At 38.3% G+C, this 26,445-nt stretch overlaps 1 protein-coding gene across 12 annotated transcripts in view; it reads left to right on the top strand.

Annotated features, from left to right (window-relative positions):
- PARD3 (par-3 family cell polarity regulator) overlaps positions 1-26,445 on the top strand; it is a 664,911-nt gene that overhangs the window by 486,354 nt on the left and 152,112 nt on the right. For 9 of the 12 annotated variants that reach the window (XM_054020950.1, XM_054020947.1, XM_054020946.1 and 6 more), the window contains one exon: positions 23,439-23,549. The exons of the other annotated variants lie outside the window; for them this stretch is intronic. In XM_054020950.1, coding sequence (XP_053876925.1) covers positions 23,439-23,549 — 111 coding nt within the window. The remainder of the gene's footprint in view (positions 1-23,438; positions 23,550-26,445) is intronic. 12 annotated transcript variants of the gene reach the window in all.

The following is a 26,445-nucleotide window of genomic DNA, read 5'->3' as shown; positions in this document are numbered from 1 at the left end:
TATACAGTGTGTGATAAAGGCTCAGAATGAGGGGGACACACAAATTATTCATGCAGGAAACTTAAAATGCTGCAGGATTTGTTTCTTTAGTGTCAGTAACTCTTTCTACAACCTCAGTTTTGTGATACTTCATTTCTGATGTTAAATCACTTTCAGTAACAGACTTGTGTGGAATGTAGATAACTTGGGGAGTAAAGTGAGTGATGTCCCTTGAAATGATGGATTTTTATAAGGTATGGGTCAACTTAGACACTCTTGCTTTGTTCTTGAGTTTCCTTCTCTGTAAAACGATGGTACAAATACCCACTTCACGGGGATTCTGTGAGGCTAGTGGCTCAATCTTGCAAGGCAAAACATATGGGTAGACAACTTGCGTGCACCATCGAGGTAGTGGAGCTCCATGTGAGCTCAGGGGTCCTTTCACATGTTGTAACTTGCAGAATTTAGAGAGATTCATAGAGATATTATGTTTCTGCATCACTTGGAGGTCTCCACATGGAAATTGCTGTAGACAGAGAAGTATTTCTGATAGAAATTTTTATATGATATCAACAACTAAATATAAAATCAACTTGATTGTGTCATATACATTAAGCATCTCACCAGGATGTCTTTAATTTGGAAAACAACAGTAATTTGCTCTTCAAAAAGGATCATGATCCTCTTGTCTTTTAGTGTTCATTTAAGTAATTATCTCTCATACTCTTGCAGTGCTTAGATTTGCTTTGTTAATTCATTCTCCATAATTTTCCGAGTGATGGAATATGTTGCGTTTTGTAAAGTAACAGTTGCCACTTCTGCCTGCGACATGCGTTGTATTTCTACACATCTGATGCAGTTGATAGTTTGGTAACTGGTGAAAGAACATACATATGGTAAATAGAAAACCAATAACAATGATACAAATGATACCAATAACACTTAATATTTAAGCCATAATTAAAATATAGTTAGGTGTTTTGGTGCCTCACAAAATTCTTAGTACTTTCTTAGTATTTCTCCATCTCTTTTCTCCCCTTCTTCTTTTGCTTCTTTTCAATGCACTTAACTTATCTTAAGATAATCTTTCTTCATTACATTGCATGGGCAAGAACACTTATGGGATGGAATTACTGTAACTGACACTTTATTTCAGTGTCTGTATTTAGCCAAGGGGCTTTTTATTGCCTATATGCAAACTGACAGCTCATAAACTGGCTCCTACATAATGCACAAAAATAAGTCTGCTTCCCCTCAATTAAAATCTCAGGATTTGGTACTGGGATCTTTGTTAAACTGTAGTGTAAGATGCAAACTCCCACTAGAGACCATAGGTTACATTTCTCCCTCTTCAGCACAGAATCATTATTTCCAAAAATTCCCCTTAAGATTCTTACTGCAAGTTTGAAGTAATATAATAAATAAACCTTTTAAACACTTACATTATTTTGCCACTTTTATGGAATAGAAGAAAGAAATTTGGTACAACTCAGAATGACTATATCAGGATTAAAAATGAAGCGTCCAATTCTACAACCCCTTCATATGCAGAATTCCCATTGATTTCAAAGGAGTTCTGTTCACAGAGAGCTTGAAGGATCAGGCCTGGGTATTCTAATGATCACTCGTTCTAACGTGTGCATTTCTGTGTTATACATATTTTGGGGTGGGGAAGAGACTAGTATAAGTAAATTGTTCAATTGAAAAGGTGATTCAGTTCAAAATTATTCCTTTACACCAAAGCTCATATTTAAATACAGGATACTAATATACACTTGGAACTGTGTTCAGCGAAAAGTTGGCCTTTGTTGCCATGGTAACTTATGCAAAATATTAAAGAATCCGCTTCTGGGGCCTGATATACAAGCTGGAAGTATAGTTTTTGCTAAATTCAGATGTTGTTTTGCTGGCTTTTATGTTTCACTATTGGGAATGCCCGGAAGACTGTATGCTATTCTGTTCTATACAAGTTCATCGCCGAGGTATCTGAGTACCTCCAATATTCATTTAGCAATGTGACTAGCTTCTGCTGTGTGCAATTCCTTCTGGGGAGAGGACTGCAAAAGGAAAATTGCATATAGATTTTTTCCCTAATGTCCAGCGTGCTTTTATTTGTGAAAGTGAGATAGGCTATGTTTGCCGTGCCGTTGGAGTGTAAAGCGGTGAGTATTGAGATGGTTCTTAGCTTCTGTGTTATAAGTTATGGCCATAGTATCACCCATGCAGTTTTACCATAGTAAATGTAGCCACTTAAGAGACCCAATTATTGCCTTGATGCTTCTCCCCTGGGCATCAATTTGAACGTGGTTTCCATAAAGGTGGTGAGCTGTGTTAGTCAGGAGGACCAGGTACACTGACATCCAGCTCAAGGTGATTCCCTGGGCAGGATCTTGAGCATGGTTCTCACAGTGGCATCACAGTTTAAAAGGTGGCATAGTACAAACTCAAAATGGGTGACTCCCCTTTACGCCACGGTGAGTCCTGTAATATCATTTATGGGCCTCCTCTTGTTCCCAAGGGAGTTGATGGCCAAGCTCCCATTGGTTTTCATGGTAGCAGGACTGGGCCTAGCAAGTGGACAGGGACAACTGTTCAGTCTCAGGAAAGGAGAACAGATCTTCAGGTTTCATGATCCTAGTAAAGAGAACAGATAAAATGTTCTTATACCTAGGCCAATTCAGCAAAAATGAAATAAAAGCATTCCACATTAGGACATAGAAGCTGATTTTTCCAGCCTTCATTTGGTTCTTGAAGCAGTGAAGCCGCGGTTTCCAATCACATCTGGTTGCAAATATAAATTAAGGGGAGAGGGAGCCTGAATCAAATGCATGATAAGAGAAATGGTCTGAATGTAAATAGGCAAAAGCATTTATAGATATGAAAACAGGTTTGGAGCTGGCCAAAAAGGGTAGTTGGGCGTGTGTGTGTGACATACAAAAAAGTATTTGCTTTTTGGAAGCTGTTCATGAAATGAATATTATTTAACTATGAAACGGGTAGATAAGGATATTATGATATAAATTAATTATACTTGCCTGTGTTCGAACTAAGGCCCCAATCAAGTGAGCATACACCTGTACAACTTTAAGCGTGTGAATTAGTCCATTGAAGTCAATAGGAGAGCACCATCTGTTTAAAGGGCATAAGTGTTAGCAGGATTGGGGACACAATTTCAAGATTTGGCCTATGGTGTTTATGAAAATGTAAAGCTCTGATCGTACAATGCCAGGCCTTCATCTCATCTCTCGACTATCGTAGAGCACAGATTGGAAAGCCAATGCAAATGCAATATTCCCATATTACCATTAGAATCTAATCCTACAATTACATTTAAAATGATTACTGGGAGCCTTACAGTGTTGTTTCATCCAGTTCTGCAAGAGGAAATAGATAATTTAGTTTGAAACCTTGTTTAGCTGAAATCAGATATAGTGTTGTCTTTTTTACACAGCCGTTTCCAGAGTGCACTGAACATGTCCAGATTCATAAATATATTATTTGTAGCTTTGAATTACACATTTCAACCACATTAGCCATCTGAGACCTCTGACTGGGCATTTGGGAGAATAACATACACAGATTACTATTGTCTGTTACATAGCTTCCTGATTGAGCTGCCTACATCATGTTTTTCATTTAGTTTTCCTTGTCATGGTGTCTGAGGAGAGATGAAAAGCAAATCATAAGTATTTTTTCTTGCAAAAGGTTTGAAGACCAGTTTGAAATGAGCATTTTCTGAACGTATAGGGTTAAATAAATCCTTATATAAGTGTTTCAGTTATAATTTCAGTCATTTCAAAGATTTAATAATTAACCTCCGTATTTGCAAACTTAATATTGTCTTTCTTTTTTCAATCTTCAGCAACCATCTCCAGACCTTTAAAGCTGAACATATATGGCAGAAGTGCCTAATGTTCTACAATAGTATTGAAACACGCACAAATCAAAATAACTGGCAAGCATCCCAACCTTCATAGAGATTAAAAAAAGGGTGATCTGATCTAAAACATCCAATAACTTAAAAAAGAGGCAATAAGGCTCACTGAATAATAATGCCTTGTAGCAAGAGGTAAAGTTTGCCAAACCAAGGCTCTGGTAAACAATTAAGAGGAAGCAAGTTCCAATGGTTGGAATTTGTCAGCCAAGAACACTTTCTGTCCCTGCTCTCTAAAGGCTGTGTTCCCAGCACAAGCACCAGAAAGTTCATGTCTCATAGCAGGACACTTCAGGCTTTGAAGATTGTCACTGGCACCTCGAACTACACCTGAAGCAGTATTAGTATCCAGTTGGGAGCATGGTGCGCAGGCACCTACCCCACCAAAACGGTTGACTGGTCTGTTCTGAACCATTTGGAATTTTCAGGAGCTTGACAACGGCTGCTCTATATCTAGCTCATTACCGTAATCCAGCTTGGTTGTAGCAAACTGCATAACTGTAGCAAGGTCCACATCTAGTCAGCCACAGATAGCAGCAATGCCCCATAACGCATTTTTCTATCAGCATGTCCAAAAACAGTCAGAAATCTAGTAGAACCCTAACTGAATTATACAGGGAAAGGGTTGCACTATATTTCTCCCATTTGTGATAGAGGAGGCACAATCTTCTTCCATTATGCTGGGGGAATCCTATTCATGACCCACCAGCTTGTCTAGATTCTGTCTTGGCCAGATTGCTCTGATCCTGGTTCAGATTTCTGTTAGCTACTGAGAACACACAGAAGCATCAGTCTTCAAAAGAAATCAGCCATAGAACAAATATTACCCTGATATAGATTATTACCCAGAACTTTTATTTTTATAACTCTCATTCAGAGAATTTTCTTATTCTTCAATTCCTACTTTCTAATTAAAAGTAAATATGGACATGAAAGAGAGAAGGTTTAATAAAGCTAACGAAAAGCCTGGCATGAAAATAGTTATGTTCTTATTAGACAAGGAAAACAGTGCCCCCTCCAACTCTCCTCTTCCCTTACTTTTCATAGTCTCATCTCTTTTCCTTCTCTCCACTCCCTCTTGGCAATTATAATCAGTTGTTTTGTGGAAAATAGACCTTAACGTAATAGTGTTTCATTGCTTGCTTTTGAAAACATCAGGCGTTACAGTTATTTATGACTGAGATCTAATTGGTGCATATGTGTGGGTTTAATGTAGCAAATTTCTCATTGCTAACTGAACAACATCACATAATCTGGCAGTGATTTAAGGAATGCAGTTACAGTAAGTAAGTAGTAAACGCTATCCCTTTTTAAATTACATACAAAAAGTACTGGTGTGTAATTGTGAAAGATGGATATAAAATGAGAGATTAACATAATCTTATGTGGCTTTCTAGTTTGTCATTCTGACAGGAAACAGTGGTTTTGCTCTATGTATTCTTACCACTTGATTTTTCCAAAGTAAATCTTGAACTTGTAAATCTGATGTGGGTATAGTGTATGTTTTTTAATTTGAGTAGAATCGGGGTTTCTGTTTCTAACACACACAGAAGTAAGTGTCTGACCTGTTACCAAAGACAAGTCCATAGTAACTGATAACATATTCTCCCAGTATTCTTCCTTTGCTTGTCAGTGAGTTTAAATAGAGAACCTCTGACATCTACAACACAGTATCTGACTGCAAAGCAAGCAAAAGGAGGCGCATAGCATGACAGCTGAGTCTTCTAAGACCCTTTCTGACGTTCCTTAACGTTTCTTTTCCAGATCTGCAGTGTGAATATAGAATGCAAGTGTCAAGGATGACACCTACTTTATAATCTCTGTAAAGCAAACCTTTTCGTAAAATAATTTGTTGACAGTTTAGATATTCTAAGTCAATTTCAATTTTAGTCTATATAGAAAATGGGAATTTTTTTCTGCAATTGATGTGAAAATTGAAGGCTATTGACTATTCAGTCCCTAACAAAGTATGGTAAATAAATACTGTCTTCAGTAGTGAAGAATCTCTTAATGACATTCATTGCAGTATGTGCTGGAAACATTTCTTTTGAGAGTTAATTTGCAACTGATAGTGGCTGGATATCTGTAATATTGGCATAATAGTTCAGAAATGCTTTGATTCTATACTTCCTTTAAAATTCTGGTTGAAAATAGTCTTAAGAATGTTTTGTATTGGTTAAAAGAAAATGAATGTAAAATTGTATTTAAAAATGGAATAGACTGAGTCAGATAACTATTGAACTACTTAGGTTGACATTTGCTTGAGTGATCAATTTCTAAGGAATAGAGTTTTAACTTAATATTGCATTTCACTTCTTATGAGCATTGATCTGTATTCATAGTGTGTTGGAATGCTAATGCCTCCTGTTAGGACTTCCTTGTGTTTTGTTGGAGAATAAAATCATTACATTTGTAGTAAACACTTGTTTGCACAGGAAATACCTATGTGGATTAGTCTGGGGTCATGAACAAAATGATTCCTGTAGATCAGTAGTGCACAATTAAAAAGACTGTGTCTATAAATACAGAGCACAATCTGTGAAGCCCTAGAGCCTAGGTGAAATCTACATGGATGAAAGTGTAGAGAAATCAGCTGCTGTACTAGAGAGTAGCAAATGCTGAGCCTGTCTTTCAAAAAAGGTGTGAGTGATGATTCTGGGAGTTACAAACCAATGAGCCATACTTCAGGACCAGGTTAATTGGTTGAAATAATTAAAGACAGAGTTATAAAACACACCCATGAACATGATACAATAGGGATAAACCAGAAGGATTTCTGTAAAGGAAAGTTATTACTCTCCAGCCAATCGTAATTCTGAGTGTGATCACAAAAATAGTGGATAAAAAAGAATTTATTAATATAACTTATTTGGACTTTCAAAAAGCCTTTGATAAAGGCCCTCCAAGATGCTATTAAGGAAACCAAATAATCATAAATTGTCACAGGAAGAAAGGTAAAGTACTTTCTTGGATTTGAAACTGACTAAAAGACACAAACGAAGAATAGGAGTAAATGATCTATTTTCAAAATGGGAAAAGGTTTTTACTGTAGGGTGGCCCAAAGATCCATACCAGGACCAGTGATTGAAATACTCATACACATTGCTGAGCAACAACCACTCAGGAAAAAGGACTAGATGTCTTTGTGAACAACTTAGTGTAAACCTCTACGAATAGCACAGTGGCACTCAAAAGAGGAAACAAAATGTTTGAATGTAGAAACAATGGGGCAAACAAGAATACTGAAAATATTCTAATGCCATCGTATGTGCATGCCCTCACTTTGAATACTGTGTTCAATTGTGGTCTCCCACCTGAAAAAATATGAGGCAGACAATGACTAGAGGCATAGAAAGACTTCCATCGGAAGAGAGATTTAAATGATTGGGACTTTTTGGAAAACAAACAAATAGGAGGAGAATGATAAAAGTATACAAAATAATGATTAGCATAAAGAAAGTACACTTCCTTTTTATTATCCGTTCTCATAATACAGAGCATGGGGATGTCTAAAGGAATTGAAAGGCAACAAATTTAAAACCGATAAAAGGAAATTCTTATTACACCACACAAGTTTCAGTGAGGCGCCTCTAACCTCTAAAATGTTGTTTAGCTAGTGATCAGTAAAGTAAAAATGATGTTTCAGTGTTAACTCTGAAATTCCTCATTTTGATCTCAAAGCATAGGAATTAAATAGGACCTTTAACATAATGAGGTCAGTCAGTCACTAAAGGAGAGATTTTATATTCCTTTTTAAAAATAATAAGTTGTTTTAAATACCCTCTTCACATTTTGTATAATTGTGAGCAGTAGTTCTATAGTATGTATACACTGGAGCTCAGCTAATTCATCTGACAGCTCAAAATGGACAACTTGTTAAATATGGCTTCATTCCAAAATGGTAATGGATTATGTAGAATATCACATGTTAAAATTTCTTTCAAGGATTGTTTAGAGTGGCTCCTGCATCAAGGAGCTTGCCCCTCATCACCAGTGTGAAAAACTGATTGGAATGCACTGCAACAGACCTGACATTATATGTTAGTATCGCTCTTTTTATGGCTTTCAGGTAAGCATGTTTGCAAAATTGCAGTAAACCTTTTTAATGTGCAATAGTGTTTCAGCAGCTAATGTGGCGTTCTGTTGCACATTAACTTTCGCTGCTTCTGTGCAAATTTACAAAAGATGGGAGTGCATGTTTGTAAAGTAGACCCTGCTGCAATGTGTTCACTTGATCAGCAGTTCTTGCAAAGCATGTTTGGGCTAGCTTCTGATATGAGGTGACTAGAAATGATTCTTGAAAAATCACTTCCTCAGAAAAGATTCTTATAGATTCCATATATTCCAGCACCTCCTTCAACATCTTTGTTGCCTCTTAATTTACAGAGCTAGTCAGGTTTTTTTTTTTTTTTAATAAATTCATGTTAGGAAGTTAAATACACCTTTAAGTCATGCAGTGGAGCGCAGTGCTACTTGGCCCAGAGACCCTATCCATAGATCTACTGAGATTTGTGCTTTTTTAACATATAATCCTGGCATACTATTATAATAGCTACTATAGAGTCTTTCCATGCTGTATTGTGAATACATCTTTATGGTTAATGTTTGTATACATTATAGTTCCACAATGCTAAATTTATAGGGATATTCCTTGTTAGAATTAGGCACTGTGGTGGCACAATCCCATTGATAGTTGATAGGATTTAGGGTTCTAAGTGCTAAATCATTTTTGAAAATGAGATTTACATGTCACTATGCCTAATATTTTAAGAAATGTGGGCTTTGGTCTTTCTTTGTACCTCAGTTTCCCCATCTGTAAAATGGGGATAATCCCTATCCCATTACTGTATTTTATAGTTCTCTCAGATCCTGTGATCGAGAATACTTTTGCAGTGCAAAATATTATTAGGCTAATAACATACAGCATTTACAACTGCTGAATACTTGTGTTAGGTTTTGTTTGTTTGGTAGATTGCCTCGTTTCTAAATGGCTGAAAATATTTGTATATTTCCTTTTTTAAAATATGCTAGATAGCTAGCACCCAGTAAGAGAACTTCAAATCGGAACCAGAGTTCATGGATCGGCTATATACATTCCATATAAAAGGGTTAATTTAAAAGCTAGTAAGCCCTAAGCTGCATCAGTATTAATGAACACTGCAATAAAGAACATGAACATAGTACACCTTAGACCAATATCAAGGGCCTCTAGCACATTAGATAGGAGCTGTACTAATAGTATTTAGAAGGCAAGTTGAATTGCTATTAAACATTTCAACAAGAACATCTAATAAATAACGCTAAGATTTTGTCATGGATATTCTTAGTAAAAATCAGAGACAGGTTATGGGCAAAAAAGAAAAATTCACAGGAAGCCGTGACCTGACCCTGACTTTTACTAAAAATATACTTGACAAAATGGAGTTCTGCGGATCCCCACACCTCCTGAAGCAGGGCAACTGAGCAGAGGCTAGGAGCTGCCTGAAGCAGCTGTGGGTGCAGGGTACCCCTGCCACCTGCAGCTCTGGGGGCCCCCTGCTGCCCATGGGGGCCAGGAGCTGTGGGGTGCCCCGGCCTCCCGTGTCTCCGGGAGCTGCGGAGTAACCCCGTTGGCGGTAGCTGGGAGCTGCGGGGTTCCCCCGCCGTGTCTGTGAGCTGCAGGGGTCCCCGCCGCCCGCAGTGTCCAGGAGCTTGGGCGCTCCTTTGCCACCTCTGGTGGCTGGGGGGCTCGGTGATTCCAGGGCTCTGGGGTCCTCTGCCGGCGGGGGCTCGGGGATTACCCTGCCGGCAGCCAGGGGCTCGGGTTCCTGCCGCCTGTGGTCCAGGGCTCAGGGGTCCTCCCACCCGCGACCCGGGGCTCAGGGGTCCTCTGCCAGTGGGGATTTGGGGGTTCCCCCACTGCGGCTGGGGACTCGGGTGTTCCAGGGCTCAGGGGTTGTCTGCTGGCTGGGACTTGGGGATTCCACCGCTGGTAGCCGGGAGCTCAGGGGGTCCTCTGCCAATGTGGGTTTGGGGGTTCTCCTGCAACCTGTGGGAGTTGGGGGTTCCCCATCACCCGCAGCGGCCGGGAGCTCCGGGGGCTGCCAGAGGTGCTGGGGGTACCCCACAGCTCTCTTCCACCACTGGCTGAGAGGGACCCTGCAGCTCCTGACCACCACAGGCTGAAGTCACGGCAGACGCTGGAAGTCACGGATTCCGTGACTTATGTTATCTCCGTGACTAAATCGTAGCCTTACTAATAAATAATCTAAAATATATCCAACTCTAGTGCTGAAAGTCTTACATTCAGAATACAACTTGGTACTAAAAAGACGTTAGTGCTTAGCTGCAGGAGATCCAGACAAAGAAGCAATTAATGAGTTAAAATATTTATTTTCTCTGATGATACCGTGCAACTAATGATACCCACTGCATTATCTTCAGTAAAATACAGGAGTCTCCAAAGCAGGATATTTGGATAATAGATCCTGATGATATCAGCAGCACAAAGAAATCTTTACTAGTTCATTTCTCTTTCTTGGCTACAAAAGTATGAAAAGTGCTTTGGTAATATGAAGAGTTTTGCAAATCTTAGTGCCAATTTCATCAGCGTTTGTTTTCTTAAGATTTATTTTTAGGCTGCAAATGTTTCTGTGGGAAGTATGTTTTGAAGTTGAAATAGAGATTTTTTTTAAAACCCTTCATGATGTCGTAGCTCTGCTAATACGTACTGTAACAAGCATAATAGTAGCCCACTCTTCCTAGGCCTAGTACCAGTGGAATACAAATCGTAAGAAGATGTCAGAACCTGAAGAACCCTTGGGTCAGGGAGGGGGTTGTTTTGATTTAAATAATAAATTGTTGTTCCTGGGGCCGTTAGACTGTTTAAGAAAAAGCAGTAGGCTTAGCTCCTCTGCTGTAGCTGTGGATCACATGAGAATAGGAGTTAAAAGGTGAATGTATAAATTAGAGCAGCCAGTTGGCTGTTTTAACCAGGTACTCATCTCCATGGTAACTGGCACTGAAATAACTAAATTGCTTATAATTCACACCTCTGGTTATTTTGGTGAAGGCTTTGTGTGGACACTCTTATTTTGAATTGAGTGTTCTATTTTAATATCTTATTTTTCCGTTAAATTATATCAAAATAGAACATTCCTCATCTGAAGTAAGTATGCACACATAAATAACGTAAGGCATGATTTACAACTGATTTAGTTATTGCACTTCCAGTTACCATGAAGTCAAATCCTAGCTCTGACTACCAACAACCTAAGGGGCTGTTAGGGCAGCCAGGTATTTCTAGGGTTCAGAACATCTCTAGCCAATTCCTGCTTCTCCCTGGCAAACCTCCAGCACCTGTAGTGGGGGTGGCACAGGAGCCTGTCTGCCAGCTCTGTCCCACCGGTCATTCCTCCTACCACAAAATGATCCTTCCATCTCTGGCTACGTCAGCTTTTGAGATGCTTTGCACCAGTGGTGCTGCACAAACATTCCTGTAATACAGAATCCAGCTCTTAATCTTTCACACAGACGATATTTCCCACATGGGGTAACATTCAACACTGCATTCTAGATCCTCAGCCAATGTAAATTTATGTAGCTGCCCTGAAGGCAACAGAGATATGCCAGTTTATGCCAGTTGAGGATCTGGCCTTGTATTTCCAAGCCGAAAAAATGTGTCTGAAATGTTTTATTTGTAGACTTTTTAAAACACACAATTTAGCCACTATTCTTTGACCTCCACTTGAGATTTGCACAGGATCATGGACTTCATTTGTATGTAATAAATTAATTTTTTGTGTCTTAGGGCAGTGGTTCTCAACCAGAGGTCCTGGGCCCCCTAGGTGGCCTCAAGCAGGTTTCATGGGGGCAACCAAGCAGGCCAGCATTAGACTCGCTGGGGCCCAGGGCAGAAAGCTGAAGCCCAGATCCCTGAGCCCTGCCACCCAGGGCTGAAGCTGATGCCTGGGCAATGTAGCTCTGTGGGGCCCTGGTAGCATGGGGCCCCAGGCAATTGCTCTGCTTGCTACCCCCTAACATCGGCCCAGGCTTTTATATGCAGAAAACCAGTTATTGTGGCACAAGTGGGCCATGGAGTTTTTATAGCATGTTGGGTGGACTTCAGAAAGAAAAAGGTTGAGAACATCTGTCTTAGGACACCTTGTAAAGATGTCCTGCCCACTGGGATTAATCCTTGATTTTTTTTTAAAAAAATGTATTTTTAAGTGTGGTCTTTACGATTAAAAAGTATCTGCCATGTTCAAGTCATATTCAATTTTACTGGTCAAATTGGGGGTGCCCAAAATGTAGCCTGGGGCATTCTGAAATGTGACCCACCACTATTCAGGTCATGCAGCTCAAGATGCAGAATGACATGCTGGGACCTGCAGTCTCCATGAGAGTGCACCTCCATGATAGAGGTGAAGGCAGCTACTGATCTTTATTAAAATTAAGTATGCCCCACAGGTTCCAGTCAAGTTGTCTATGGTCTTTGTCACCCTCTGTTGGAAAGCATTTGTTCTCCTCCTCGCTCCATATTAAGTGTGTATTTGTCAATCAGAGTGAAGATCTAAAATGATAACATGTATGCTTAATTTGCCCTACAGAGAATATTCTCTGGGAAACATGTAACAACAAAGATTTTCCAGTAATTGACAGAAAAAAATGCTGACTGGCAATTTAATTTTTTCAGATAATGAGATCTGTAGGGAAGTTTTAGTCTTTGGAAGGTTCCGCGTGAACTATCAGTAGTTTGATTAACCTTTTATGTGGCCATGTAAACTTTCCAATTTTCTACAGTTTGATTGTATGGCTGTAAGACTTATTTGTAGGAGGAATGTTATTGAGGAGTCCGCATGGTCTAATTGACAAATGCATCTCTTAATATTCCATCAAATAAATGTATATCATTTGTATTCTGATGCTAACTGCGTTGATGTTAAGCATTCGCTGTATCTGAAAAACTTTCTCTTTGTTACTAAGATGCCAACTAAGCACATGTTGACTGGGTTTTTGTATCAAGCATTTACACTGGGGGCACATAACACTCAAATGCAAGCATTTCAGTTATAAAGTGAATTTATAAAGACTATTCATAATACTAAGGTCTACTTCCTTTGTTTTTAATATTAAAAAAGCATCAGATAAAATTGCCTTTCCAACTCTTATTTTCGCCTTCTCTTAAGTGTTGATATGAATGGATGGGGTTTTATGATGCATATCTCATTACCATTTCTTATAGGGTATGCCTTTGTACCAGTACCAATTTTCTAAATTTTACTGCTTCTTTAGGAAAAATAAAATCATGGTAACCAGATGTGGTATGATTATTTGCCTCTGACCTGGCAAAGTGTTAGGTTTAACAAAAGAAGCTAATAGAAATATTCAGATTGACCCTTCTCATCATGTAGGTTGCTTGGAGCTCAATCAATCTCTCATTATTATCAGAGTTATTCAGGCAGAGGCAGCAGTGCAAGTATTTTTCATGATCAGCCCTTGAGCCAGATATAATTTGCAATTTGGAGCATTGTATTTTGAAACAATAATGCATTGAAATGAACAGAACAGAAATTAGAAGTATAGTAGTCAAGAGGACACACTAAAGAGTATCTACAGCGTAAATACACTCTTCAAGTACTGTAAGTGGACACTAGTGATTTAAAGTCACATAATGTAGTTTTATTAGCACCCAGATTCATCCACAATTTTTAAAATCATCATATTTATAATTGAACAAATCCAACAAAAGAAAATGGCCATCTTGGCCTGTGTTTTTGACATGCTAGGCCTTTCATTAGGAGCCGTGATATGGGTAATAAGATCCCTTTTAGCTGTGTAGTGAAATTTGAACAAAATAATGTTGAAATGCATTGACATGAAATCTTCTAGAGTAATATTTTTCACAAACAGAAAATTCACAAAAGAAAAAATTCATACAGTCTGTAGAACAGGTAAATTCACTAGTAGTGTGGCACTGAGACATTTAATCAGTGACTCCTTCAGAATAAGAATCACACTGCCTTTCAATTTGTGAGTGGAAATTGACTCTCAGTAGATCTTCTCCCCGCCCCATCTTCTATTTCAAATTTTCCAATAGTTATTCTTACATCCTACTGTTCACATCTCATAGAACTCCTCCTAAGTGCTGAGTTACCTGATAAAGCATTGCAGTCTTGACTGGTGAATACTGACTATGAGAGAGAGGGGGAAAAAGCATTTGTAAATGCATTAAATGACAGTAATGAAAGGATATGTTGTCCATTAAGAGCACATGACCGATTAAAAGCCTGCTTTAATTTGGCCAGATCTCTCGTAAGAGTTACTTTAAAAACAAATTTCTGTTCTGTGCCAAACAGCACACACTGAGTTTATCAAATCAGATCTTTCTAGGACCATTGAAGCTATATACAACCAAATAATGTTTCTCATGTTCATGAGTATGTGCCTCTTAAGCGCTCTTGCGACACTTGAGCAAACTTCCAAATGCATTGCATTTTACAAAATCCCCATTGAACTGTCATGTATTTTTTCTTTGGTTATTCTCATCATTGCTGATTACCAAGATAGTTGTGTCTAAATGGAAGTTTTTTTCTTCATAATCAGTCGCCTTCCTTCTTGATTCATTCAGGGATGCCCCAACTCATTGTTTAACAGATTACAGTTCACCACCATGAAGTAAGTAATTTATGGTGTCTCTCACAGTAGATTGGGGCAGGAAGAGCAGGCTGAATAAGGATAACATTTCTAGGTCTCTGTTTGCTGACTGGCTGATATCTTCTGTATATTGTCACTTAGAAAATTACCCCTGCCTCCTGTGCCCTTCTCAGCCAGTACATGATTTGGTTCAAAAGTGCAGTATTGTGGATCAGATGTTAATTTCTCGCCTATTTCTGACTTGCCACAGGGTGTCTTTTTAGTTGTTTGTCACAACTCTTAATGACAGCGGCAAGTAGAAAACGTCATAATTGTAGGAAACAATGCAAGAAGTTTAACCATATGTTTAACAGTTTACAGAAAGATGGACTCTCTTAACAGAGAGATTTACTGAAGTATTACATACCTGATAGGCAAATATGCAGACTGTAAGGAGCAAGTGGCTTGGTATGGAATAATAATCATTTAACCATATATAGTGTCTTCCATTCCAAGTAATTGAAGCACTTTATTGAAATTATTGAATTAAGCCCTGTAGGATGCCTTGATTTGCTAATCATTTTATGGATGGGCAGACTGAGTCACACAGAAATTAAGTGATTTTCCAAAATCACAGAGGAAGCCTGTAACAGAGCTGGGACTAGGAGCCCAGACGTCCTGATTTCACAAGACAGTCTTTCCTCCCCAATATAGTGGATCGAGATTTTGGTTGTGAGAACATGTGATGACTTGGATACATATAGGGAAAGGAGCACCTTGTGAATGTCATGACACATTTTGCATTCTTTGTGGCATGTAGGGCCTTCTAAGGGTGATGACTGATAGGTTCAAAGACCATACTAGTTATCTGTGTTGGTAGCTTGTGTAATAGTGGTCTGTGTTGGTGGTATTCCTTTTCAGTAGAGACTTAGGAGACTTTGCAAGTGATTTTCTTGTGGAATAAACTGTGAATCCCAGGGTTTCCTCTGGAGGTATTCTCCATTTGCATGGAAGATCTATGCCACTACAGAGCATGCAGGGTCCCCTTACATGCCTCTGCAGCATGAGAGATCTCAATGAGCCATGTTGCCAGGGCCTCCCCTGCTGGATGTTGCATCAAAAAAACCAACCCAGGTGGGTTCTTCATAAGAGGGAAGAATGTGTCTGCCATTTTTTTAACATAAGCAGGGAATCCTTGTGGGTTTGAAAGGGGGATGAGAGAATGTGCATCTCAACCATATCACCCGGTTCAACCAGGGCTTCCATGGCACCTGGGGGAGAATGATGCTGCAGAGGCAGATCGTGCAGAGTTTGATCTGCCTCGATTTTCTGAGACTTCATGGTTAGTAACGAGGGTTGTGCGGAACATGATCATTTAGGACCACCAGATGTTCTGTATATATGTTGGGAATATATAATACACACATTGCATTAAATGGGAATGTTATTAAATATTAATTTTAAAATTTTGCCAAAGTCTGGAAAACTTATAAACTCTCAAGATCATTAATATTTCAGGGTTAATATTCTACCATTTTTAAGTTAAGCAGCTGATACTATTTTAAGCATCTGTTTGCCATAAATCAGGAACCTTTTGTTTTAAGAATCGTGTTGGACATAAAATAAAAAGTATTTTAAATTAATCTATAAAAAGAGGTACTGTTTGTGTTGTCATTTAGAAGAATTATTAAAAATATAAATCTTATAATTTTGCTGACACAACAGGGTCAAAACATAGGTTGTTGCTAATACCCTTTTTGAATAGGGGTGGGTGTGTGTGTGAGAGAGAGAGAGAAATTTTGTCACTACTACTGGGAAAAGAGCATGTCTTACTTTACGTCAGAAAGCATCGATAGAATAGCTTGAGACACTTACTATTTGTTAATTTTTAATGACGGTCCTTTGTCTATTAAAGAACATAATGCTACTGAACTTTTTCTGTCTCAATCAATTTTTGTGTTTTTTTCATTAATCAACTAATGCATATTTCTTCCATAGCTCTTTATTCTAATGAAATATGTGGACGATTTGGCAGATGGCAATGATCTCATCAGTAACGCATCAGAGTAAAATCCATTTAGCAGATTACATGGAGATTATTTTTGTTGTATCAGAGATATTGATATGCTCTTTCTAACTGACGCTATTCTCAATAGATAACATTTCAGAATTCATATTGCTCACATACAACCATTTTTCATCAATCTGAAAGCAGATCTGATTTATTTTTTTTATATGAAATGAACTCTCCTGTATATTTATCATTACATTCCAAGGAATTTTTCTCCCCTCTTTTCTCTCTTTCCTTATATTGCTGAGCAACTCCGAGGGCCTGATTCTAAGTCCACTGAAGTCATTGAGAGTCTTTCTGTTGAGTTTAATAGGCTTTGGCTCAGTCCCCAAATTGGCTGATGGAAAATTTACTCAAGCAAGTGGATGCCAGTTTAGTACAGCTGGGTGACCAACAAAAGGATTTTTGCTATATACTTTACTCTGCTTGGATGGTTACAGGTTATCCTAGTTTGAGGTAAAGTTTCAGAAGTGCAAGACTCTGTTCTCAGACCTTCTTCTCTTTGTTAATAATGCAGCAAACTACCACCATGGCTTTAGGGTTAGCACTTCCTTTTGCTATACTGTAACTTGAAAGGTGACCTGTCTGAAAAGGACACCCTGTTCTAGAACATAATAAAAGAAAAAAAATTGATCCTTTTATATCTTTAACTGTCTTAATATTATATGATTGTTGTCATAGGCTGAGTTGAGGTTTAAAACTGTGAATGTGACTTTGAGAGTTCACATGTAAATTGAAATGTTCTCTGATCCTCGCTGCAAAAGGAAAATGAAGAAGCTAAAAATTAATAGAATCCTAGAGTATATTGGCAATTAGAGTGAACAAGATTTCAGTTGCTCTCCATCATCAGCTTCTCTCACTGTTGGATAGATAGGATATTTTTAATTTACACCCCTTATTTCAATCTGTCAAAAAAAATTCTTGAAATATTTGTATATGTTCCAATTAGAGTAGCATTAAATGATTTTTTAAAACTGCACTTTAAGAAGCAGAACTTGGATTAAGGATCAGGGGGTAGCCGTGTTAGTCTGTATCTACAAAAACAACAAAGAGTCTGGTGGCACCTTAAAGACTAACAGATTTATTTGGGCATAAGCTATGCATCCGAAGAAGTGAGGTTTTTACTCACGAAAGCTTATGCCCAAATAAATCTGTTAGTCTTTAAGGTGCCACCAGACTCTTTGTTGTTTTTGGATTAAGGAAACACTAAATAAACTGATTAATGTGTGAGATATGCTCTTGATTGCTTAGGTTATTATTAAGAGGATATTGTTTAATAATATGATGCATGCTATATCTATCCTTAGAAGAATATTAAACTATGTTTGTAAATAGAAAAAAGTTACATTTAGAATTATTTTAGTATTACCTAGGGTGGAGAGGGAATATTACATTTTTGTTTGGTCTATATTTCTCATTGTACATTAAGGGTGTACCTCCAAAAGGACCAGTGGGAAAGGGGGTGTGACGGGTTGGATCACAGAAACCCCCTTGGGAGCTGCCACCAGATGTGCAAAGACTACCCCTGCTTCTGTTTTCCCTGCCAGCTCAGGACTCCAGCACCCTGTCTTGCCGAGCCAGACACTCCCGTCTGGCTCCAGACACAGACCCAGGGTCTGAATCACTTGTCCCAAAGCTGCAAGTTTACCTGAAAACAGCTCGCAGTAGCGTGCTTGTCTTTAGCACTCAGATGCCCAACTCCCAATGGGGTCTAAACCCAGATAAATCCGTTTTACCCTGCATAAAGCTTATGCAGGGCAAACTCATAAATTGTTCGCCCTCTATAACACTGATAGAGAGATATGCACAGTTGTTTGCTCCCCCAGGTATTAATACATACTCTGAGTAAATTACTAAATAAAAAGTGATTTTATTAAATACAGACAGTAGGATTTAAGTGGTTCAAAGTAGTAACAGACAGAACAAAGTAAGTCACCAAGCAAAATAAAATAAAATGCGCAAATCTATGCCTAATCAAACTAAATACAGATAATCTCACCCTCAGAGAGGCTTCAGTAAGTTTTTCTCAGACTGGACATCTTCCAGGCCTGGGCACAATCCTTTCCCCTGGTACAGCTCTTGTTGCAGCTCAGGTGGTAGCTAGGGGATTCTTCATGATGGCTCCTCTCCCTCTCTGTTCTCTTCCCCCCCTTTATATATCTTTTGCATAAGGCGGGAACTCTTTGTCTCTCTGGTTTTCCACCCCCCCTCACTGGAAAAGCACCAGGTTAAAGATGGATTCCAGTTCAGGTGACATGATCACATGTCACTGCAAGACTTCATTACTCACTTGCCAGCACACACATATACAGGAAGACTCACAGGTAAATACAGCCATCTGCAGACAATGGGAGTCATCAAGATTCCAAACCATCATTAATGGTCCACACTTTACACAATTACAATAGGCCCTCAGAGTTACATTTTATATTTCTAGTTTTAGATACAAGAGTGGTACATTTATACAAATCAGATGATCACACTCAGTAGATTATAAGCTTTGTAATGATACCTTACAAGAGACCTTTTGCATGAGGCATATCCCAGTTACTTACATTCACTTATTACCGTATTTTCTCTAAAACTATCTCAGTTACATTATATTGACTTATTATCAAGTTTTTATAAAACCATATAGACTGCACAACGTCACAGGGGGCATGGTGGCTTCAAGTCACCTTTGTATCTTCCCAATGCTGGGCTACTCCTGGCATAACATAGACAGACTGGGGTCCTGTCAGAGTTACAACAGCCTGGCCCTGATTTCCTATGGAGCATAGTGCTGCCTGGAATCTCCACAGCAGTATGTGCTGCAGCCCGACTCCTGACGTGCTTCTCTCACTGCCAGCCTCTTTCTCCCCTCCCCCCCCCCGCAAGCACACCACATATACACCTCTACCTCGATATAACACTGTCCTCGGGAGCCAAAAAATCTTGCTGTGTTGTAGGTGAAACCGCGTTATATTGAACTTCATCTGATCCACCGGAGTGCGCAGCCCCGCCTCCCTGGAGCACTGCTTTACCACATTATATCAGGTCATGTTATATCAAGGTGGCGGTGTACCAGGGCTTGCAGCTATCTTCCACAGTTCTGGCCCTGGAGGAATCCTCTGGCCAAATACTGGGGTTTAGTGCTCCTTTATACTGCTTGAGCCCTTTCATCCAGCATATAGGATCCAAAACCTGGATGAAAATCTTACCTGAGATATATAATTTTTCTTGTCTTCTTAAGGGGAGCAACTATTATTTGATAAACAGGTGGTGTTATTTAGAAGATTATAGAACCATAGAAATGCAAGATTGAAAAGAACCTTGAGAGGTCACATAGTACAGTCCACTGTGCTGAGGCAGGATCTAGACCATCCCTGATAGGTGTTGTCTAACTTAAAAGCTTCCAGTGATGGGGATTCCACAACCTTGCTTGGAAGCCAATTACAATTCTTAACTATCCTTATAGTTAGAAAGTTGCTGTTATTTTTTAAATTTATTTTTTGCTAATATCTAACCTAAATCTCCTTATTGCAGATTAAGCCCGTTACTTTTTGTCCTACTTCCAGTGAACGTGGAGAACAGTTGATCACCATCTTCTTTAGAGCAGACCTTAACCTATTTAAAGACTGTTATCAGGTCCCCCCCCTCAGTTGTCTTTTCAGAAGACTAGACATATACAGGTGTTTTTAACCTTTCTTCAGAGGTCAGGTTTTCTAATCCTATTATCATTTTTGTTGCTTTTCTCAGGACTCTCTCCAGCTTGTCCATATCTTTCTTATAGTGTGGCATGCAAAACTGGACCCAGTACTCTAGCTGAGGCATCACGAGTGCCAAATAAAGTGGGACAGTTACCTCCCATGATTTACATACAACACTCCTGTTAATACACCTCAGAATGATATTAGCCTTTTTCAATCTGCATCAGATTGTTGGCTCATATTCAACTTGTGATCCATTGTAACCCCCAGATCTTTTTCAGCAGAACTACTGTCTAGCCAGTTATTCCCCATTTTGCAGTTGTGCATTTGATTTTCCCATGCAAAGTGTAGTACTTTGCACTTGTCTTTACTGAATTTCATCTAGTTGGCTTCAGACTGGCTCTCCAATTTGTCAAGGTCATTTTGAATTTGAATTCTGCCCTCCAAAGTGCTAGCAACCCCTCCCAACTTGGTGTCATCTGCACATTTTATAAGCATATTCTCCACTCCACTAGCCAAGTCATAAATGAAAATATTAATGGTCCTGGACCCAGAGAGATCCCACTAGGTATGTCCTTCCAGTTTGACAGTGAACCATTGATAACTAATCTTTGAGTACAGTTTTTAACCAGTCCCCTCCTTCCCCCCAAGTAACTTCATCTAGACAACAGTAAGCCAGTTACCATGTCAAAGAAGGAAATTAGATTGGTGTGGCATCACAAATTTATGTGGGTTATAATTTATCACCCTATTTTCCTTCAGGTGCTTACTGGAACAAATTGTTAAAAAATCAATTTGTATCTTTCGAGATATCAAAGATAGGCTGTCTGATCTATAATTCCCCCAGCTCTTCTTTGTTACCCTTTTTAAAGATAGGTTCTATGTTTTTCCTTTTCCAGTCCTCTGGGATCTCCCCTGTCCACCAGGAGTTCTTAAAGAAGATAATCACTAATGCTTCAGCTAGTTCCTCAAGTACCCTAGGGTGAATTTCATCAGGCCATGCCAACTTGATTACATCTAACTTATCTAAACATTCTTTAATCTGTTCTTTCCCTGTTCTGGCTTGTGTTCTTTCCCCCTTGTTAATATTAATTGTGTTAAGCATTTGGTCATAATTAACAATTTTAGTAAAAACTTAAGTAAAATAAGCATTAAATACTTCCTTCTTCTTGATGCCATCCATTATTAACCGTTCCCCACTGAATGGTGGACCAACGCTTTTGTTTCTTGTTCCTGTTGTATTCATAGAACTTCTTCTTTCTGGTTTTTATATCCCTTGCTAAGTGTAACTCATTTTGTGCCTTAGCCTTTCTGATTTTGTCCCTACATGCTTTGTCCTATTCTTTTGTATTCATCCTTAGCAATTTGTCAATTTTTCCATTTTTTGTAGGATTTCTTTTTGATTTTCAGGTAATTAAAAAGCTCCTAGGGCAGCCATATTGATCCTTTACTATTCTTCCTATCTTATCCAGGTACTGCTAATCACTGATTGAATTTTAATTATAAATGTGATACATAAAGCAACTGTCCCAATGTATAACCAGAGATTTTAATTGCTATCAGAATATTATACCTCCTTGTAGAGTTTCATGTTCTCCAGCTCTGTAATGTCCTCTCCCTTTCCAAATAATTATTAATGATCAATTTAGCCTCGTGCCTCATTGGTCTGGATTACTTTAGAAATGAGCATCCTGGGAAAAACAGCGAACATCCATGTACTCCAAAGCCTGCGTAGTCCCCATTTTCTTCATTTTTTATAGCTACCCCTAAGATCCATAAACTTGGCTGCCTTGTATAATTTTATCTTTAGATGATGTGGCCTGAGATTAATCTTTCTGTAGGGTCACTGTATGGTATATATTCGGCCCACACAGTGGCTTTGTTTTAGAAAGGAGGGAAAGGGGGTGGGGGGGGAAATGTTATAAATTCCTGCTAGCTTCAAAGTTTTCCTCTGACCCATGAATACTAATTTTTTTAAAGTGTTTAAGAGAAGTTTGTATTCTTCTGTTTGTAAACATTTTGCCTGGATGGCTATTTGAATGACCTGCCTCCACTTTGCACATCGTTAGTGCTTTCATTTTACTTTTGATGTAAACTTCTGAGTGAATAGTGCCATAAGTGCCTGTCTACTTTCATCAGTTTCAGCAGAGCATTTGATGGAAAAAATACTTTTAATGTTTTTGAAGTGATAAACACAACGGGCTTAATAGATATGTAGATGTTATCCCTTGTGCTTTAAATATGCCAAAATGTTGTCGTTTTCTTACTCCCTAAAACTTGAGGAATATTTTATTTCTTTCTTTATTTAAATGTATAAAATATGTAATCCCATCTATGATGGGTAACAATTAACACACACACGCACACACTCATTGATCCTAACAATAAATAAACTTCCAACCTCAGACATTCCCCTCCCCAAATGCTTGGGAGAAAACAGTGGGATGTGCAGCATGCCTGGAAGTTTAACAGTTTTGAGGTCTGGCTAACCAAGTGGGGGAAAGGCGTTCCAGAGGTGAGGGACCCTCATGAAGAAGTTGCCGGCAGAGTGTTCTTCCTGTATGTAGAGGAGGAGGGTCCAGCTCAAGCACCTCCACTGATCTTAATCACGACAGCATGTCACAAGGAGAGAGACAATCCTACAGGTAACCAGGTCTCAAACCATTTGGGGTTTTAAAGGTGAAAAACCACCAATTAGAATTCTATCCACTATAGCCAATGCAACCTCTGCTATAGGGTGAAGTGAGCTGATATTGCTTATCAAGCAATTATTATACAGATGATTCTGGATTGTCTCCTGCAGTTCATAAAAGAAGGGCTTATACTAATGTAAACTCTGATTTACATTCTCTGGAAGTTGCAGTGTTGAGTAATTTTAAAAATAGTGGATTTAAAAATAGTGATCTGGAAATGTTGTCAGAAAAAAAGCATACGATACTATAATAAAAAACAAAGAGGAAAAAAAAACCTCACCTTTATAAATTCTCAAGAAAATAAAAAGAAAAGTATTAAAAATGGAGGTTCAGAAATCTTGGCAGTCTCCCCTCCAGGTTTTTAAGCAGCTGCTCCTATAATAAGGACAACATTGTCCTAGGGAAAGAGAAATACATTTGTGTTCATTTGACAAGTTAGAATGTTTTGTTATTAACAGGTTTGGCAAACATCGCAAAGATGACAAGATTGAGAAAACTGGTAAAATTAAAGTTCAGGAAACCCTTACTTCAGAAGAGGAGAGAATACGAATGAAGCAAGAACAGGAGAGGTAGACTTCAGTATTTGCTTAAACATTAGTAGAGAGAGTTTTTGTTTTTTGGTTTTTTTTTGTGTGTGGTGTTTCTAAACTCAAGAATTTACATGCAACTGAAGTTTGGTTTTCATTGATAAATTTACCCAAATGCTGATCTGTTTATATAGTTAATATAACAGAAAGAACCAGAGAGAAACTGGATTTGTTTGGGACATAAACAGTGACAGTTTCTTTTGACTGCCTTCAGTATCTTTTATGTGACCAGTAGCAGCTGTATAATTATTTGTTAATTGGGGCACGTGAAAGACTGATTTTTCTCAAGACTGATTCTATAATCAATTTTACAGACTTCTCAGAAAACAAATATTTATATAAAATTGAAATACATTTTGTATCTTTCCCTTAAAGTCTTTCATACCTAGTTTATAACTAGTTGTTTTTATGCTGTTCTGAAATAGAGTTTAAAATTTGATCATTGCAAATAAATTTGTCACTGCAGTTCTGTTTATGTTGTCATGGAGTAATGTGTACATTAAACTGTTAATTGTAAAACTGAGTGGTGAGTACCTCTATTTTTGCCTTGTTCTCCTTCTCTTAACATTTGAAGCCTGTTTATTGTTTGTGTCATATGCTCCTCATTATTTTAAACAAGCTAATATTTCCAATCTGAATTTCACCCTGTGTCTTGCAGACCCCAGGGATTCTGGGCCCAGGCTCTGTTATCTCTTATTACTTCATTTAGGGCTAAATCCAAGAGAAGATTAGGAAGTGACTTGTTCACAGTCTAAAAGCGCCTACATGGGGAGATTTCTGAGAGTAGGTGGCTGTTTAATCTAGGAAACAAAGGCATAACAAGCTATAAGCACTGGAAGCTTAAGTTAGACAAATTCAGACTAGCAATAAGGTGCACATTTGTAACAGTGAGAGTTATTAACCATTGGAACAACTTACCTAGGGATGGGGTGGAAGACTGTATGTTTTTCTAAAAGATATGCCCTAGCTCAGGCAGAAGTTGTGGGCTTGATGCAGAAATCACTGGATGAAATTTTATGACTTGTGTAATGCAGGAGGTTGAACTAGTTGATCATGATGATCCCTTCTGTCCTTAATATATATGAATCTGTGAACTCTATATTTGATGTTTGGCTCCCAAAAAGATATGTGGGATTAATCTAATAGATTTTAATTGTAAATCTCTGAGTTTCCCTTCTGCTAGTATAGAGGCTGAACCATGGTTTTTGATCTTTACTTATGGCTTAATTTTCCTTTTTATTGATAAAACCAAAAATAGGAGCACTAAATGTTTTCCTGTTTTGTTGAGACATTCTTTTGAAGTAATTGCTCTCTCAAATAAAACCATAATGGAAAGTTTTGAAGTTGGAGGAAATATGTAACTGTGTGTGTGTGTGTGTGTGTGTGTGTGTTAATATCATCATCAAAGCTGAATGTTGGAATCTCTGCATGATGCACAAAATTATTTTTCATGGTAGGGAATTTTTTTGTTATGCGCACTCTCTCAATAATATTGGTGAGAATATAGAATGTGCATGTTGCAAGACAGATTGTAATAGTGACTCTGAGTACTACTGTATAATTATATAGCCTCCTATGTATGGAACAACCTCCCAATCCCCATTCATCAAACTACTCTCGCCTCCTTGAAATCTCTCCTTAATACCTCACTCCTGCTGTGTCACAAAATAATTTATATATCCACTCAAATCATCAATATGTGCACATGCCAGAACAGCATTATCTTATTATTGTGACCCAGATCTGTCCTCTCCCCTCAGATCCCCCCATCCCAATTGTTGGTTTCATTCTTGTTGTGTCATGTGTACAATTATTATGTAATTTTTTTGTTGCGGGGGCCTGTACTACTAAATCATGATAACATAGCAACAAAAATGTGCTGGGTGCTTCCTTAAGTTTCCAAAAGTAGATTCCAGATTGTGACTAAGTCCTTGGTGGTTTCGAATTGTCACAGTCAGATTGCAGTTCTTCCTTTCTATTTTGTAATGCAACTATATTAGATACATAATAAATTATTGCCCATGCAAATTAACCAAAAGTCTAGAAATAATTACTGGGGGAGACAGTAAAATGATGCTGGTTTATAATGGCTCCTTTTTTCACTTTCATTATGTTTTAGTGGCACAGTTCACTTATTCTGTTTTGTTTGGTGTTTGAAGCTCTATACCTTTAATGATGCAATACTTTTGGGAACTAGGCTGAATTTAATGAATTTACTATGTGTAAGAGGCTTGGAACAAAAAATCCTTAGGGGTCAGAGAACAAGTGAATGGTCCATTAAAAAATCAATCATGCCCACAATTTTATGAAATTATTATACTCTGACTTTGCAATTTTAATAGTAATGTGCTTACAATAGTATTTTGCTTAAACTCTTGAAAGTATTTTGTTCATATTGATTAGAAGACAAATAAGCAAATTAATGTACTTCAATTTATCACTGATTGAAATGGATAAAAACTTTTATGAATACAATACTAATACTAACAATAATTCCTTTTAAAAAGAGTGTCATTTTAGCCAGCTCTGGTGTATGTGTTCCAGCAACAGTAACAAAGCAGTTTAGCACAGAATGTAAATTGTCCAGTTGAAAATATAGGGGCATAGACCAGATATGTTTAGCAAATATCTCCATTAGAACTGTGTCAGGAACCTGGAATAAACACCCACCATTCTTATAAAAATTGTCAGAGGATACTTATTGATGGTAAATTGTCAGGATCTCAGGTTGACGTTTCACCCGACAACACACTACTGTGTATCTCCATACTGGGGGCACTGGTTTACTCCGAGAAGGGAGGCTAGTGAGTTATATTTGAATATCTCCAAGCACTGACCATCCAACCCAAACTGCTTAGGTTATGAGCTCTGACAAGCT

The sequence above is a fragment of the Malaclemys terrapin genome, chromosome 2, assembly GCF_027887155.1.
Source record: "Malaclemys terrapin pileata isolate rMalTer1 chromosome 2, rMalTer1.hap1, whole genome shotgun sequence".
Classification (NCBI taxonomy): domain Eukaryota; kingdom Metazoa; phylum Chordata; order Testudines; family Emydidae; genus Malaclemys; species Malaclemys terrapin.
This window is presented reverse-complemented; position numbering and strand designations above follow the sequence as displayed.